This window comes from Elgaria multicarinata, chromosome 19 (assembly GCF_023053635.1).
Source record: "Elgaria multicarinata webbii isolate HBS135686 ecotype San Diego chromosome 19, rElgMul1.1.pri, whole genome shotgun sequence".
Classification (NCBI taxonomy): Eukaryota; Metazoa; Chordata; class Lepidosauria; order Squamata; family Anguidae; genus Elgaria; species Elgaria multicarinata.
In genome coordinates this window covers 6,010,308-6,023,068 of record NC_086189.1, presented here as the reverse complement: position 1 = coordinate 6,023,068, position 12,761 = coordinate 6,010,308, and the positions used below count along the sequence as shown (strand labels likewise).

Below are 12,761 nucleotides of genomic sequence, written 5' to 3'. Positions count from 1 at the left end.
AGTGCTATCATGTCTCCCCTCAGTCCAACACACCTGGGGGGCACCAGGTTGCAGAAGGGCGTAATCTCACGAATGGAAGGTTTTACAGCCAGTGTGGGGTAGAGATCGGAGCATTAGAGTGTGGCCCAGGACACTGATGTCCTTGTCCCCGGTTGGCCAGGAAGCTCATCAGGTGACTTTGGGCCTGCCATTGACTCTCACTGACCGTAACCCCGCCTCACAGGGTTGCTGAGGCTAAAGTCAAGAGGAGATAGCCCATGTAAGCTGCTTCAGGGTTCCTGGCAAGAGAGAAAAAGGCAGGGCAGAAGTGCGGTAATAAATAAATGTACTGCAAGTGACACGAGGGCAACTCTTCATTCCTGGGGAAATTAAATGCCTGGCTGGGGGCAGCTGGGCGTTCTTGGACACAAAAACGCTCAGAAGGAGTAAGCAGAGTCCGGCGGGCCGTTGACTCGGCCTTCGGGGAAGCCACCCTGGGCAGGGCGCAGCTGCTCACTTCGGCGACGCCGCTGCCTTCTCGGCGCAAACACGCGCACAATGCCTTTGTGAGTGCACAGCTCGCTCCCGGCTGAATGGCCCCCTGATGCAGGCACTCCAGGATGTATAGAAATCTAAATATACAACGCTCCGCCTCGCCGCTCTCTTCTGACACGAGAGATCTTTAATTGATTCCTCATTTCCCTCCACAGTGCACTGGTCAAGGCTGTTTTTTATTTTGGCTTGTTTGCTTGTTAGGGGTTTTTTGGGGGGGAGGGGGGGCAAACTAAATAAATAAGTAGGTTATTATTTCTTGCTTTGCAGCAGCTATTAAGGCAAAAGGCACATGCTTCGGGGGCTAGAAGAATCCACTTCTTTCACACCTCCGAACAAAAAGGACAGCCCCCTCGCTCATCTGCTGCGTTCGCCCAACGCATCAAAGCCCAGGTGGAATCCTGTTCAGGATGGCCAAGGAATTTGGAACAGGAGCAGCCCAAGGGGACCCCCCACCTCTGAAGGCTTTCATGGTCCCGTACGGCAAGGGCTGAATCCAGGGGGCCAACTGCATCCCTAGCCTTTGGGCCTGTGCAGGCTATTCTGCCCCAGAGCAAAACACACACACACTCACATTCACATTCACATTCACACACACACACACACTTGCAAGGGCAAGTGGGCCAGCGCACCCGAGGGATGCTGGAACGAAAGACACCAGAGAGCCGGGCAGTGCAGAACCGTTCACATTTATTAGTTCAAATATCTAACACTCGCTAAACATGCGTTCAACACTTATTGGTCACATTTCCACAGGTAGTCAAGTCACAGAGCGGAACTTTGGAGCCGAGGCAGGCGGGCCAGCGGGGCCGGGGGCCACGTTCCTTTGGTCAGAGCGTCTCAGGAGGGAAACGGCTCCGGAGAGGACAGCGGCGCCCCACCCCGCCCCACGGCCTGCCCCGAGACTCCAGCTCCAAAAGCCTGTTAAAACATAACAGCTACACATTCACTATTTGTTATGTTGCAGTGACACCCTGCTCTTCCTGATTTATGTCAAGGGATTATGGGAAAAAAATGCATTTCGAACAGTCTGGTCAAGGGGGCGCTGCTGCTGCTGCTGCTGCTCTTGGTGCTGGCCGGGGGAGCCCGAAAGCCAGCGGAAACCGGTTGGGGGCCAGAGGGGCCCTGCGGGGGCAGGAGACAAGATGGCGTGTTTGGGTTTGGGTCGGCACCTGCACGCGGGCAGGCCCCGCGGGGGAGTCCGGGGCGGTCCAGGCAATACCCAGCGGCAGCAGCATCTGCTGCCCACATGTGCCTGTCTGTGTGTGTGTAAACGTGGTGGTGGTGAACACCACAACCAAGGAGCACAGAAAGGAAGCAACAAATGAGTTGTGAGTGAACCATCAGGATACCCAGCCATTTCAAAAGGAAGCACGCTGAGAATACCGTGTACGGTGCTGATCACCACACCTAAAAAAGGGTATTACAGAGCTTGCAAAAGGGCAACTAAAATGATCAAGGGTCCGGAGCATCTCCCCTAGGAGGGAAGGTTGCAACAGCTGGGATTGTTTAGCTTGGAAAAAAGGAGGCTGAGGGGAGACAGGACAGAGGTGTACAAAACGATGCCTGGTGCGGAGAATGTGGAGAGGGAGACATTTTTCTCCCTCTCTCAAAATACTAGGACCCAAAGGGGTCATCCCATGAAGCTGAATGGTGGGAGATGCAGGACAAATAAAAGGAAGGACTTCTTCACACAGCGCAGAGTTAAATTATGGAACTCACTACCACAAGATGTAGTGATGGCCACCACTTTGGATGGCTTTAAAGGGGGCTGGATAAATTGCTGGAGGTGAAGGCTATCAATGGCTCCTAGCCCTGATGGTTGTGTGCTGCCTCCAGTATTCAAGGCAGTAAGCCTGTGTGCACCAGTTGCTGGGGAACATGGGTGGGAGGGTGCTGTTGCACCATGTCCTGCCTTGTTCATCCCTGGCCAATGGCTGGTTAGCCACTGTGTGAACAGAGTGCTGGACTAGACGGACCCTTGGTCTGATCCAGCAGGGCTCTTCTGATGTTCTTAAGCAGTGGTGTGAGGCTGCGTGCGTGCGTGCGTGTGTGTGTGCATGCACGCACTACTGCAGCTCTGTGGTGAAATTGTCAAGAGCAACCTACTCTTTGCCTCTGGATTTACACGGTTCCTCACCCTAACGCCCTACAGATGGGTTGGATTGCAACGCCCTCAGCTGCGGTGAAGACTATGTATGGGTGCCTCATGCAGCCTGCACCCTTGGGAGACAACCGCCCCCCCTACCACCCAGGGCCAAAGATGGCAATTGGCCAACAGGGAGAAGCCACCACTCCGCAAAAAGAGCTGGAGAAACAGCGACCACCGGCATAAACACACACGGCCGAAAGACGGCATTTCCACTCAGAAATTTTGGGTTTTTTTGTTCTTTGAAAGAAAAGGGGGCAGAAAAATGCTTCGTTTTTTTCACATAATCCCTTTTGAGATGATAAACAGGGTGCCACACAAGAGGTAGTTTTGTTATGGAAATTGAGTCAATAATGTTATCAACAACTAGTACAAGACATTTTCATACATAGGAAAGAAAAATGCATCTATCACAGAAGGCGGCTCAGTTGAGGTCAACGGGGTGGGGTGGGGTGGGGGGCACCACACGGGCCGGTGCGAGCCCAGCTGGGGCCGTCTTTGCCCCAGGCCCGTTTGGGGCAATTCAGCCCGCTCGGCTACCCAACGCATCTCAAAAAGGGCAGGAAAGCTCCAAACGAGCCAGGAGAGGGTGGTGGCAGCGTTGGCGTTTCTCCGGGTTCAATATAAATACATATCCCTGAGTTTCCGTGGGCAGCGCGAAGGGCACACACGGAGAACCTGGAGAAACGCCGCGGATCGCCAGTGCCACCACCGCTGGACGGGGCGTCCCTTCAGACGGATGACTCGTCATCTAATTTTTTTTTTAAAAAAAACACCTGCTAGCTCGTACTCCTGCTTCCTGCCCCCCTCCCGGACCCCCCACCGTGGGGCAGGACTGATTGCCGCATCAAAGCCCGAGAGATAGAAAAGAAAAGGGAAAGAGATGCCACCGTCTTGGTCTCTGCAGACCCTGTTGTGTTTTGCGGAGCTACAGACGCGAGGGCCGGCCGGAGAGAGGAAGGGCGCCCCGTCCCTCCTCCTCCTCTTCCTCACGTCCGCCTCGCTCTTCCATATTTTTTTTCATTTTTTTTTTTTTGGGGGGGGTTGTTTTCCTTTTAGAAAATAAAATATTAAAAAGATAAAAAGTTCAAGTTTATAAACGGCAACAACGAAAAATAAAATAATAAAAAAAGAGAGGTTGGTTTGAAGGACCGGACTTGGAGGACGAAAGGGGGAATTCGGTTTCCCTGCTCAGCTTCTGGAAAGGGTTGCTGGGGGGGGGGGCGAATTAGGCGGAGAGGCGTTTGGGGTCCAAAGCCACAGGAGCAGCTCGCAATGTGGGCTCAATTCTGTGGAAGCAGCTGTTGCTGCTTTTCCTGGGACGGTGTGTGTTGTGGGGGGGGGGGTTCGTCTCCCTCTCCCTCTCCCTCTTTCAAAACTAGGGTTAAAATTTCCCCAAAAGCCTGCTTTAGAAGGTCTACTGGGAACCTTGCTATGGCAAGTGGGTTGTTCAATGCCAGAGGCCCAATGATCCCTCGGAGGAAGAGGACACTGATAATGAACACCTCCAGCTCCCCCCCCTCCCACCCCGCTGGTCGGAGCCTGGCCACCCCCCCCCCCGTCCCCGGCATTAAGCATCAAATTATTACATCCCCCCCCCTTGCAAAACGAGCGCTGAGTGAAAGGAGGCTCAGAAAGAGAATTCCAACCTTTGTAGGGTGTCCTTCAAACCAAATTCACAAATCCATCTAGTGGGTGACCCTAGGGTCTCTACGCCTCTAGCTACATTCCTATTTTCTTCACATAATACCTGAGTCCGCAACGCATTACATTCACTTTACCCTGTTTCAAACCCCCAAGTCGTTCGCAGACTTGGTTGCAGGAGGCATTAATGGCAGCCCGGGGAGTTACCTTCTGGCTCGCTTACATTAGCCTCTGGCTCGTGCCTGGATACAGCTTGGCTTTTCTGCTCCCAGGTATAAACACAGCTTTTGTCAAGGGAGGATGCCGCTTCGCACCGAGGGAAATGGGCTTACACAATGGCCGGCGAACGGTTACCCCACCCCCCCACCCCACCCCCCACTAACAGCTCAAGCCTGAGGCGCCTGCCTCCTAAGACACCTTTGAAATATTGGGGGTGGGGTGGGGGCAGGCTTCTGAAAATCCCAGGGCCGCAGATCTCCGCGTTTCAAAGCCGACTCCTATGCAACGGCTGAGAAGGGACAGTTTTCGGTCTGTGCGGCAGACGTCCCCCTGCGAAGCACGCGGAAGCGAGCCAGAAGGCCACGTCGTCATCGGAGGAATCGTGGACAGCTCTTTTTTGCAAAAATTAATCGTAACGACAACACCCATGTTCCGGCAGGCAGCACTTTCTAGTTTCGCAAACACAGACGGGACGGGACGGACGGACGGACGGACGGACGGACAGACAGACAGACAGACAGACAGACAGGGCAGGTGGGGGACATATTCGCGTTTCCCCGCCGCCCTTTGAGGTATATCGTGTCGAAGCAGAAGGGACTTCCTGAGACTTTAAAATAAAAAAAAATACACCCCCCCCCCCGCTGTTTTGGACCAACGGGAAGCGAAGGGGCCGCAGCACCAGTCTGGGGGATCCACAGAGCCACGCCGGACGCCAGCTGGCCCCGGCGGTCGCCGTTACCCGTTTCACCTTGCTGGAATCAGCAGTAGCAGCAGCAACACTGTTGCGAGGGAAGGTTAGCAAAGAGAGGCCGGGGAGGGGAGGGGAGGGGAGGGGGGAACAGCCCAGGGAGAGCGCCCCGAAGCGAACGCCACCACAAGGCCCAAGAGGCCTGGCGCCAGGCCGGGGAGACACGCGAGTCCCGTCGACAGGGGGGGCGGCCGCCGTTGCTCCTGCCTTTGGGGTCCCGGCTCTCGGCCAGCGGCCCGGCTCACCCGCGCACCTTCCCTAGATCGGCCGGCGTCAGGCTCTCCCCTAGAGACGTGCCAAGTGTGTTAAATGGGGGGGGCAGTGTCAGTGTGTTCAAAGGTGGTAGGGGCGTGTGCGTGGTGGGGGTGCAATGCAATGGGCCGGGGAAGAGGCGCGTGCCGAAGACAACGGACCGTACGTGCTCTTTCCTCTCTGAGGAGCTTCAGGTAGTTTAAAAATAAAGTTTAAAAAGGGAGTCGGGGGAGGAAGCTCCCCCCGTCCCCCCACAGACACTCCTCGGGAAGCAGCGGTTGCTGTGGGCCTCTGGGAAACGGGCTATGCTGCCCCATGCGAAGGAGGGTCCATCTTGGCAGCCACAAGGGGGCGGAGGACAACAGAACCCGGAGCCCATCCGGGGCAGCTCAGAGCCTCTTCCCCCACGAGTTGGCAGGGCGGGGGGGGGGCTCTGAGGGTCACGCCCGTTGCTCGACTGGCACAGCCCTCCCATCTATGGGGAGAGTGGGAAACAATTGAGGACGGAGCCCCCGGACTGCGGGGCGGCCAACGCCTTGTAATACGCAGGGAGGTAAGGGCACATGGCCGCCGGGTCTGGAGCATGGGGAGGGAGGGGAGGGTTTGGAGGGGCTGCCTGGAGAGGCCCCCGGGGGGCTCTCGAGGAAGAGAAGGGGGAAGGCAGGGGCTGCGGCCGCCCAGCCGCTTGGCACCCTCTCTAGGGGAGGGGAGACCCTGGCCGCCCTGGACGGTCAATTGCCGGGTGGGATGAAGTCCGTGGGCGTGACCCACAGAAAAGCGTGGAAACAGCTCCTTCTCCTTGAGGTAGTCTTAGTCGTCGTGGGCCCCCCGCCCAGCCCACCCCCCACCCCCACCCCCACCCCAGTACAAATGCTCTAACCCTAAAACACTGTCACGCGCGTCTTCACGTTCTGTAAACTGCGAGAGAGCGGGCGCAATGGGGCGCCTTCGGACAGGACGCCGTGCACGGGGTTGAAGATCCTACATTCAACTCTGTCGTGAAATAAATATTATAGGAAAGGAGTAAAAAACACACACACCAAAAACAAAACGAACCCCCAAGCCCACCCCAAAGGATTCTCGCTACAGCGGCAAGGCGATTCCCGGCCCGGCCACAGCCGTCCCCCTGGCCTCGGCTGCAGGCGCCTCCTCCTCCTCTTCCTCCTCCTCCTCTCTCCCCTTGCTGGAGGTGCCAGAGGGAGGGTTGCCGCTCGCTCACTCTTTGCTCACGCCGGCCTTGCAGGAGTGCAGGACAGCCTTAAACAGCAGGGGCAGCTGCTCCAACGGGACGTTCACCATTTTTCCTGCCGAGGAAAGAAACCCTTGAGCTGTTGCCCCACGGCCGAGGGCGCACGCCTGCCACGGTCTCCCAAGAGGGGTGGGGGGAGGGTGGAAAGGCCACTCACCGAGATGGCGTGCCCTGAGGGCGAACGGCCGCAACAGGGGCCCATCTCGTCTGCAGTGGCCGACCAGCCGCCCCAATGGGAAGGCCACAAGCTGAGTGCAATTACAACATTCCCCCGCCCATGTTCCCCAGCAACTGGTCTACCCCTGCTTACTGTCTCCAATCCTGGAGATAGCTACCAGGAGGACTAGTAGCCACGGGGAGCCGCCTCCTCCTCCTCCTCCCCCAGGGATTTATCCAACCCCCTTTGGAAGCCATCCAAAATTGGTCGCCATCGCTGCGTCTTGGGGTAGCGAGATCACGGGACACACACTGGGTCTGTAGGGACCTGGAGAGCTGCCCGATACCGAGTCAGACGCTTGACACTGACCGGCAGCAGCGGCTCTCTGGGAACTCTTCATGAGCCTTTCCTAGCTCCACCTGGAGACACCGCCGGGGATCGAACCGGAGACCTTCTACATCCAAAGCACGTGGTGCTCTATCACAGAGCCACGGCCCCTAAGGCTAATGCAAGGCCGGTGCTAGAGGGGGGAGCCAGGAGTTAAAGTGGCACAGAGCAGTGGCCAGAGAAGCCAGAGGCCGGCGAGGAGGAAGGGGGGGCGTATTTCATTGGACTCCGTTGGCTTTCAAACATTTGATCTCTCACTTGCCAAAACATTTGGTTAAAACCACCCCCTCTGGCAAGTAAGCCCTCGGCTCACGGAAGACGACGGGCCGCCCGGACCGGGAATGCGGTGAGCAACAGCCTCGTCAGGGAGACAAGGAGGGGGACTGGACACCCACCTCCAGACACTTTGGGGCCTTTGGCAGCTGGTGGCTGCAGCCTAGCCTTGATGCCTAGTCTCTTACATATTTATTTATATCCCACCGTTTTGTCCCCCAAGAAACCCAAAGCAGCATACATAATCCTCCGCTCCATTTGTTCCTCACAACAACAACCCTGTGAGGTGGGTTGAGCTGAGAGGCTGTGACTGGCCCAAAGTCGCCCAGTGGGCTTCCATGGCTGAGTGGGGGCTAGAAAGCCGGCAGCCCCCGCCTCCCCTGGATGTCATTGTGGAAGGGACGCCCTGCACTCTGGCAGGAGGAGAGGCGCCCCCCCCAAAAAAGCGGCCCCTCCTGTCCCGATCTTCCTCCGAGCCTCCCGACGCTGGAAGGCCCGCCGGGGACCGGCTCCTCACCCGCAATGTATCGGATCTCCGGCAGACACATCATCAGGTCCGGGAAGCGGTTGGGCTGATGCGGGTACTTGAACTCCATGAAATCCTGGCAGACGTACCAGTAGCGTTTGTTCAGCTGCTCCAGTTGGGACGTGTTTGTCAAGCCTCGGATGTCTGGATGGGAAAGGAAGCCCCCCGCCCCCTGTGAGTAAGAGATGGGGCAGCCACACCCCACGCCCTGGCCCAGCCAGCAGCTGCAATACCAAAGTCAAAAGGCAGAGCAGGGAATAGGGATTCAGCTTGTGTTGGATGGGGTTACACTCCCCCTGAAGATGCAGGTCCGCAGCTTGGGTGTACTTCTGGATTCAGCCCTGAGTCTGGATGCCCAGGTTTCGGCAGTGGCCAGGAGTTCATTTGCACAGTTAAAGCTCGTGCGCCAGCCGCGCCCGTTCCTAGAGATGTCGGACCTGGCCACGGTGACACATGCCTTAGTTACATCCCGATTGGATTACTGTAACGCGCTCTACGTGGGGCTGCCTTTGAAGAGTGTTCGGAAACTCCAGCTGGTTCAAAGAGCTCCAGCCAGATTGTTGACCGGGGCTGGTTACAGGGAGCAGACAAGTCCCCTGTTAAAACAGCTCCACTGGCTTCCAGTCGGTTTCCGAGCACAATTCAAAGTGCTGGTTATGACCTATAAAGCCCTATATGGCTCGGGTCCAGGTTATTTGAAAGACCGTCTTCTCCCTTATGAGCTTTGAGATCTTCTGGAGAAGCCCTTCTTTCAGTCCCACCATCTTCACAGGTGCCCTTGGTGGGAACATGGCAAAGGGCCTTCTCGGTGGCTGCTCCGGTGCTCTGGAACTCTCTTCCTGGGGAAGCTAGGCTGGCTCCCTCCTTGATGGGCTTTCGGAAGCAGGCGAAAACTTGTTTGTTCCAGCAGGCCTTTGGAGAATAATCTGGTCCTCCGCCTATGTTAATGACTTATAATTTTGTTGTGTATTTTAAACTTTTTTTTTATTTCTTTTTCTATGTTTTAAAATGTATGTTTTAAACTTTGTAAGACCGCCTTGAGGCCCAGTATTGGGCAAAAGGTGGGATACTAATAATAATAATAATAATAATAATAATAATAATAATAATAATAATACCACCACCACCACCACCACCAAAAAAAGCCACTCAGGGCAGGGAAGGAAGGAAGGATTCTTCCCCTCCCAAAAAACCACTCAGCTATGATTTCCTGGGGCCGATTCTGCCATTTGCCAAACGGACGACTGTCCCAGATCATCACGGGTGGGGTGAGGGAGACAGCCATCCTGGAGGGAGCCAAATCTATGGCAGTGCTGGGCCCCCATGGCTCCCCAATCAGGGCGAGAGGTAAGAACCCACACACACACACCCCACACCCCCAAACAAACAATGCACCCCAGAGCACCCCACCGGCCGGCTTCATAGACAGGGAGTGTGTGCCGTGCAAATGGCACAACAGGGCCCAGGCTCAGTGACACACTCCCTGAGCATAAAAGCAGCAACAGGAGGTGGTCTGGGGAGACCAGAGAAAGCACTGCCCCCCCACACCCACCAGAACTAGCACGTCTATTTAAAACAGTGGTTCCCAAAGTGGGCGGTACCGGGATTGCATAGGGGGGCGTTAAGATGCAAGGGGGAGGCAGGGGAGTGCTCGAGGCGGTCTTTTCCGAGAAGCACCTCTCCAGAAGTTCTTAAAACCTCGGGACATTTTTATGGGAGAAGGTAGTTTGGTCCCAAGCCATCTAGGGGAAGACTCCACACATGGATTAATACCGTTTAAGAAGAGTCCTTTTAACGGTGAATTGAAATGTTTCAAAAGCACCAAAACGCTAATGAAGAGACATACCCTGCTTGGTGTGCCCCGCCACGTCGGCTGCAAAACAGAGGCGTTCCGTCTCTTTTCCCTCCCTCCCTCGGCAAGCCTGCGGTGGGTGCTTCCCATTTAAAGGGGCCGCACGCAGGGGGCACTGGGCATGAGTTTGTGGAACCAAGGGGGCAGTTACCTGAAAAAGTTTGGGAACCACTGATTTAAAACATCTCCCTGCCCCGCCAAACCTTGGACAGGTGGAGAGTGAGCCCGATTTCAAGTTTCTTCCTTGGCCCGGAATTCCCACAAAGGGTGCAAAAATGAGGGGAACTCCCATTTTGGGGGAGGCGGCTTCATCTGCCATCCGCACACACACACACACACACACACACACCAGCCTTTTCCGGGCAGTTCCTTCAGTCACCGGCCCCGGCCCCAATCCTGCTGCCGGGGACAGAAGGACGTGGTTTGTGCAGCGGCAGTGACTGCTGGGGGAGCACAGAGGAAAGGGCCCCCTTTCCCCCCCTCACCTTGATTGAGGAAGTTGATGGCTTTCATGCAGGCGTACTCCTCGTTGCTGACTTTCAGCTGGCTGAACTTGCGGTACAGGTAGATGAGCCGCTCCATCACCTCCATCCCCTCTTCGCTAAACCTGCCAGGCGGGAGGAACGGAGCTCCGCGTCAGGTAAGCCCAGGGGGAGCTCCAGAGCCTGAAGGTCTCAGGCAGAGCTTCCCCCGTCACTGGCCATCGGCCCCCTTTCGCAGGAGGCGCCGGGTGGGGGGAGCGAGGCCTGCCGCTCAAAGTGGGGCGCCTGCCGTGCGCACAGCTTCCGTTTCACACACCCAGAACCTCGCAGAGAGCGGGCGGGGCCCAGCCCCATCGAGGAAGATGGGATTTGGAGTTCCAGCACATCTGTAGAGAGGCAGATGCAAAGGCCCGCCACGGCCAGCTCTAGGCGTTGGCGAAGTCGCACGGACAGAGCACCGCCGTCACCTTTGGGGAGCCGCGTCGGAATTTGCCTTGCTCTGGGTAGCCCAATACGGCTGACATGGACTGGCAGCAACTCTCCGAGCAGGATTCTTTCCTAACCCTGCCTGGAGATGCCGGCGATTGAACCTGGGACCTTCTGCATGCAAAGCAGGGGCTCTGCCACGGAGCTACAGGCCTCCCCAGGAAAGGAAGCAAGATCCCAGTCCTCATGGAGTCTGAATAAAGGCCGGACATAAACAAGAACACTGGAACACTGGAAGCGGCCAAATACAGTCAGGCGCTTGGTCCCTCTCGCCCAGTATTGGCAACACTGTCTGGTAGCAGCAACTCTCCAGGGTTTCAGGAGGGAGTCATAGAATCACAGAATCCTAGAATAGTAGAGCTGGAAGGGGCCTCTAAGGCCATCGAGTCCAACCCCCTGCTCAATGCAGGGGTCCACCCTAAAGCATCCCTGACAGACAGAGTCTTCCCTGCCCTACCTGGAGATGTCAGGATTCGAACCTGGGACCTTCTGCATGCAAAGCAGGGGCTGCACCACTGAGGTCCGGCAGCTCCCCACTTCTACATAATACTGGGAGCATTTAGGGACCTGCCCCCCTGCCCTCCCCATCCCCTGAAGGGAGGCAGCCAGGCTCTCCCACACTAGAGACCTTCAAGGGGCAGCTGGACAACCATCTGGCAGGGATGCTTTAGGGTGGATTCCTGCATTGAGCAGGGGGTTGGACTTGATGGCCTTATAGGCCCCTTCCAACTCTGCTATTTTATGATTCTATGATTTTAAGAACTCGCAATGGCTCCTCTGAGCACCTCCGAAGACAGGCGAGGTGTGAATCTCCAGCCCCAAACAGAGGGATTCAGGATACAGCTGGGAAGCCCAGGTTGGTCTCTCCTCACCCAGCATGCCCCTCACGCTGTCCAATCGCATGGCTGCCCCGTTTGCTGCAAATCCAGCAGCGCCTGTCCTACGCACGGCCGTGCCACACGGCAGCCTTGCCTCTAACCTGTTGCCCGATGGATCTGTTGGGGCTACAGCCCCTCCCCTCCCCAGCCCAAGGCCATGCTGACTGGGGACGATGGGAGCCGATATCCGGAGGGCACCAAGTGGCGGAAGGTCATCCCAGAGGGCAGGGGGAGAAAGTCCAGGCGGTCCGGAGCTCTCTGCTCTGCCATTCACAGACACACCCGCCAGCCAGCCAGCCAGCCGCGGGATATCTGAAGCCATCGATTTGGGCTGGGGAATCCCGCGGCCTCTCAGGCTCACAGCATCCAGAGCCGCCCTGCCCTGCCCGGTGGTGGCCCACGTCCTCCCGGGTCCTAAGGCCTGGCTGGACGAGGGATGGGGCTGCCTCTCGCTGTGTCTTGCCAGCCTCTCCCCACGCAAGGAAGAGAAGCCCAGGGGAGAAATCAAAGGAGCTTGAACTACGGGTCAGCTCTGCAGGAAAGCAATTTTGGACGTGATGAAAGCAGCCTGGAGCGCTCCGCCTCGCCCTCGGCCGGAAAGCAGGAGGCGTCGGTGAGCGTGGAGTGCCGGCGCCTCCTTCCCAGGCACTCTGTCCGGCCGGGCCCTGGAAAGCGCAACATGGGAAGCAGCCCCTGTGCCGGCTCTGGTGCCTGGCCTCCTCCCTGCTTCGCGGGGAGCCGCCTCTGAAAATGGCCGCCCTGCTAGGAGCCCCCCGGCCAGTGCAACAAGGGGATGCTAAACGCCATTCCCGATAAGAGGCTGATTAGGTGGGAAAGGCGATATAGACTCAGTGCAAAATTGCAGAGGCAGAGCTGGGGCGGAGGGAGAGAAAAGGACAAGAGGCAAGGCTTGATTTAGGGAGAGGGT

At 56.9% G+C, this 12,761-nt stretch overlaps 1 protein-coding gene across 2 annotated transcripts in view; it reads right to left on the bottom strand.

Annotated features, from left to right (window-relative positions):
* Positions 1–6,430: 6,430 nt before the first annotated feature.
* NR6A1 (nuclear receptor subfamily 6 group A member 1) overlaps positions 6,431–12,761 on the bottom strand; it is a 111,470-nt gene continuing 105,139 nt past the window's right edge. For both annotated transcript variants that reach the window (XM_063144488.1, XM_063144489.1), the window contains exons 9-11: positions 10,473–10,594; positions 8,127–8,279; positions 6,431–6,847 (exon numbers count right to left, since the gene is read on the bottom strand). In XM_063144488.1, the coding sequence (XP_063000558.1) occupies positions 6,759–6,847; positions 8,127–8,279; positions 10,473–10,594 (364 nt within the window). In that variant the 3' untranslated portion in view covers positions 6,431–6,758. The remainder of the gene's footprint in view (positions 6,848–8,126; positions 8,280–10,472; positions 10,595–12,761) is intronic.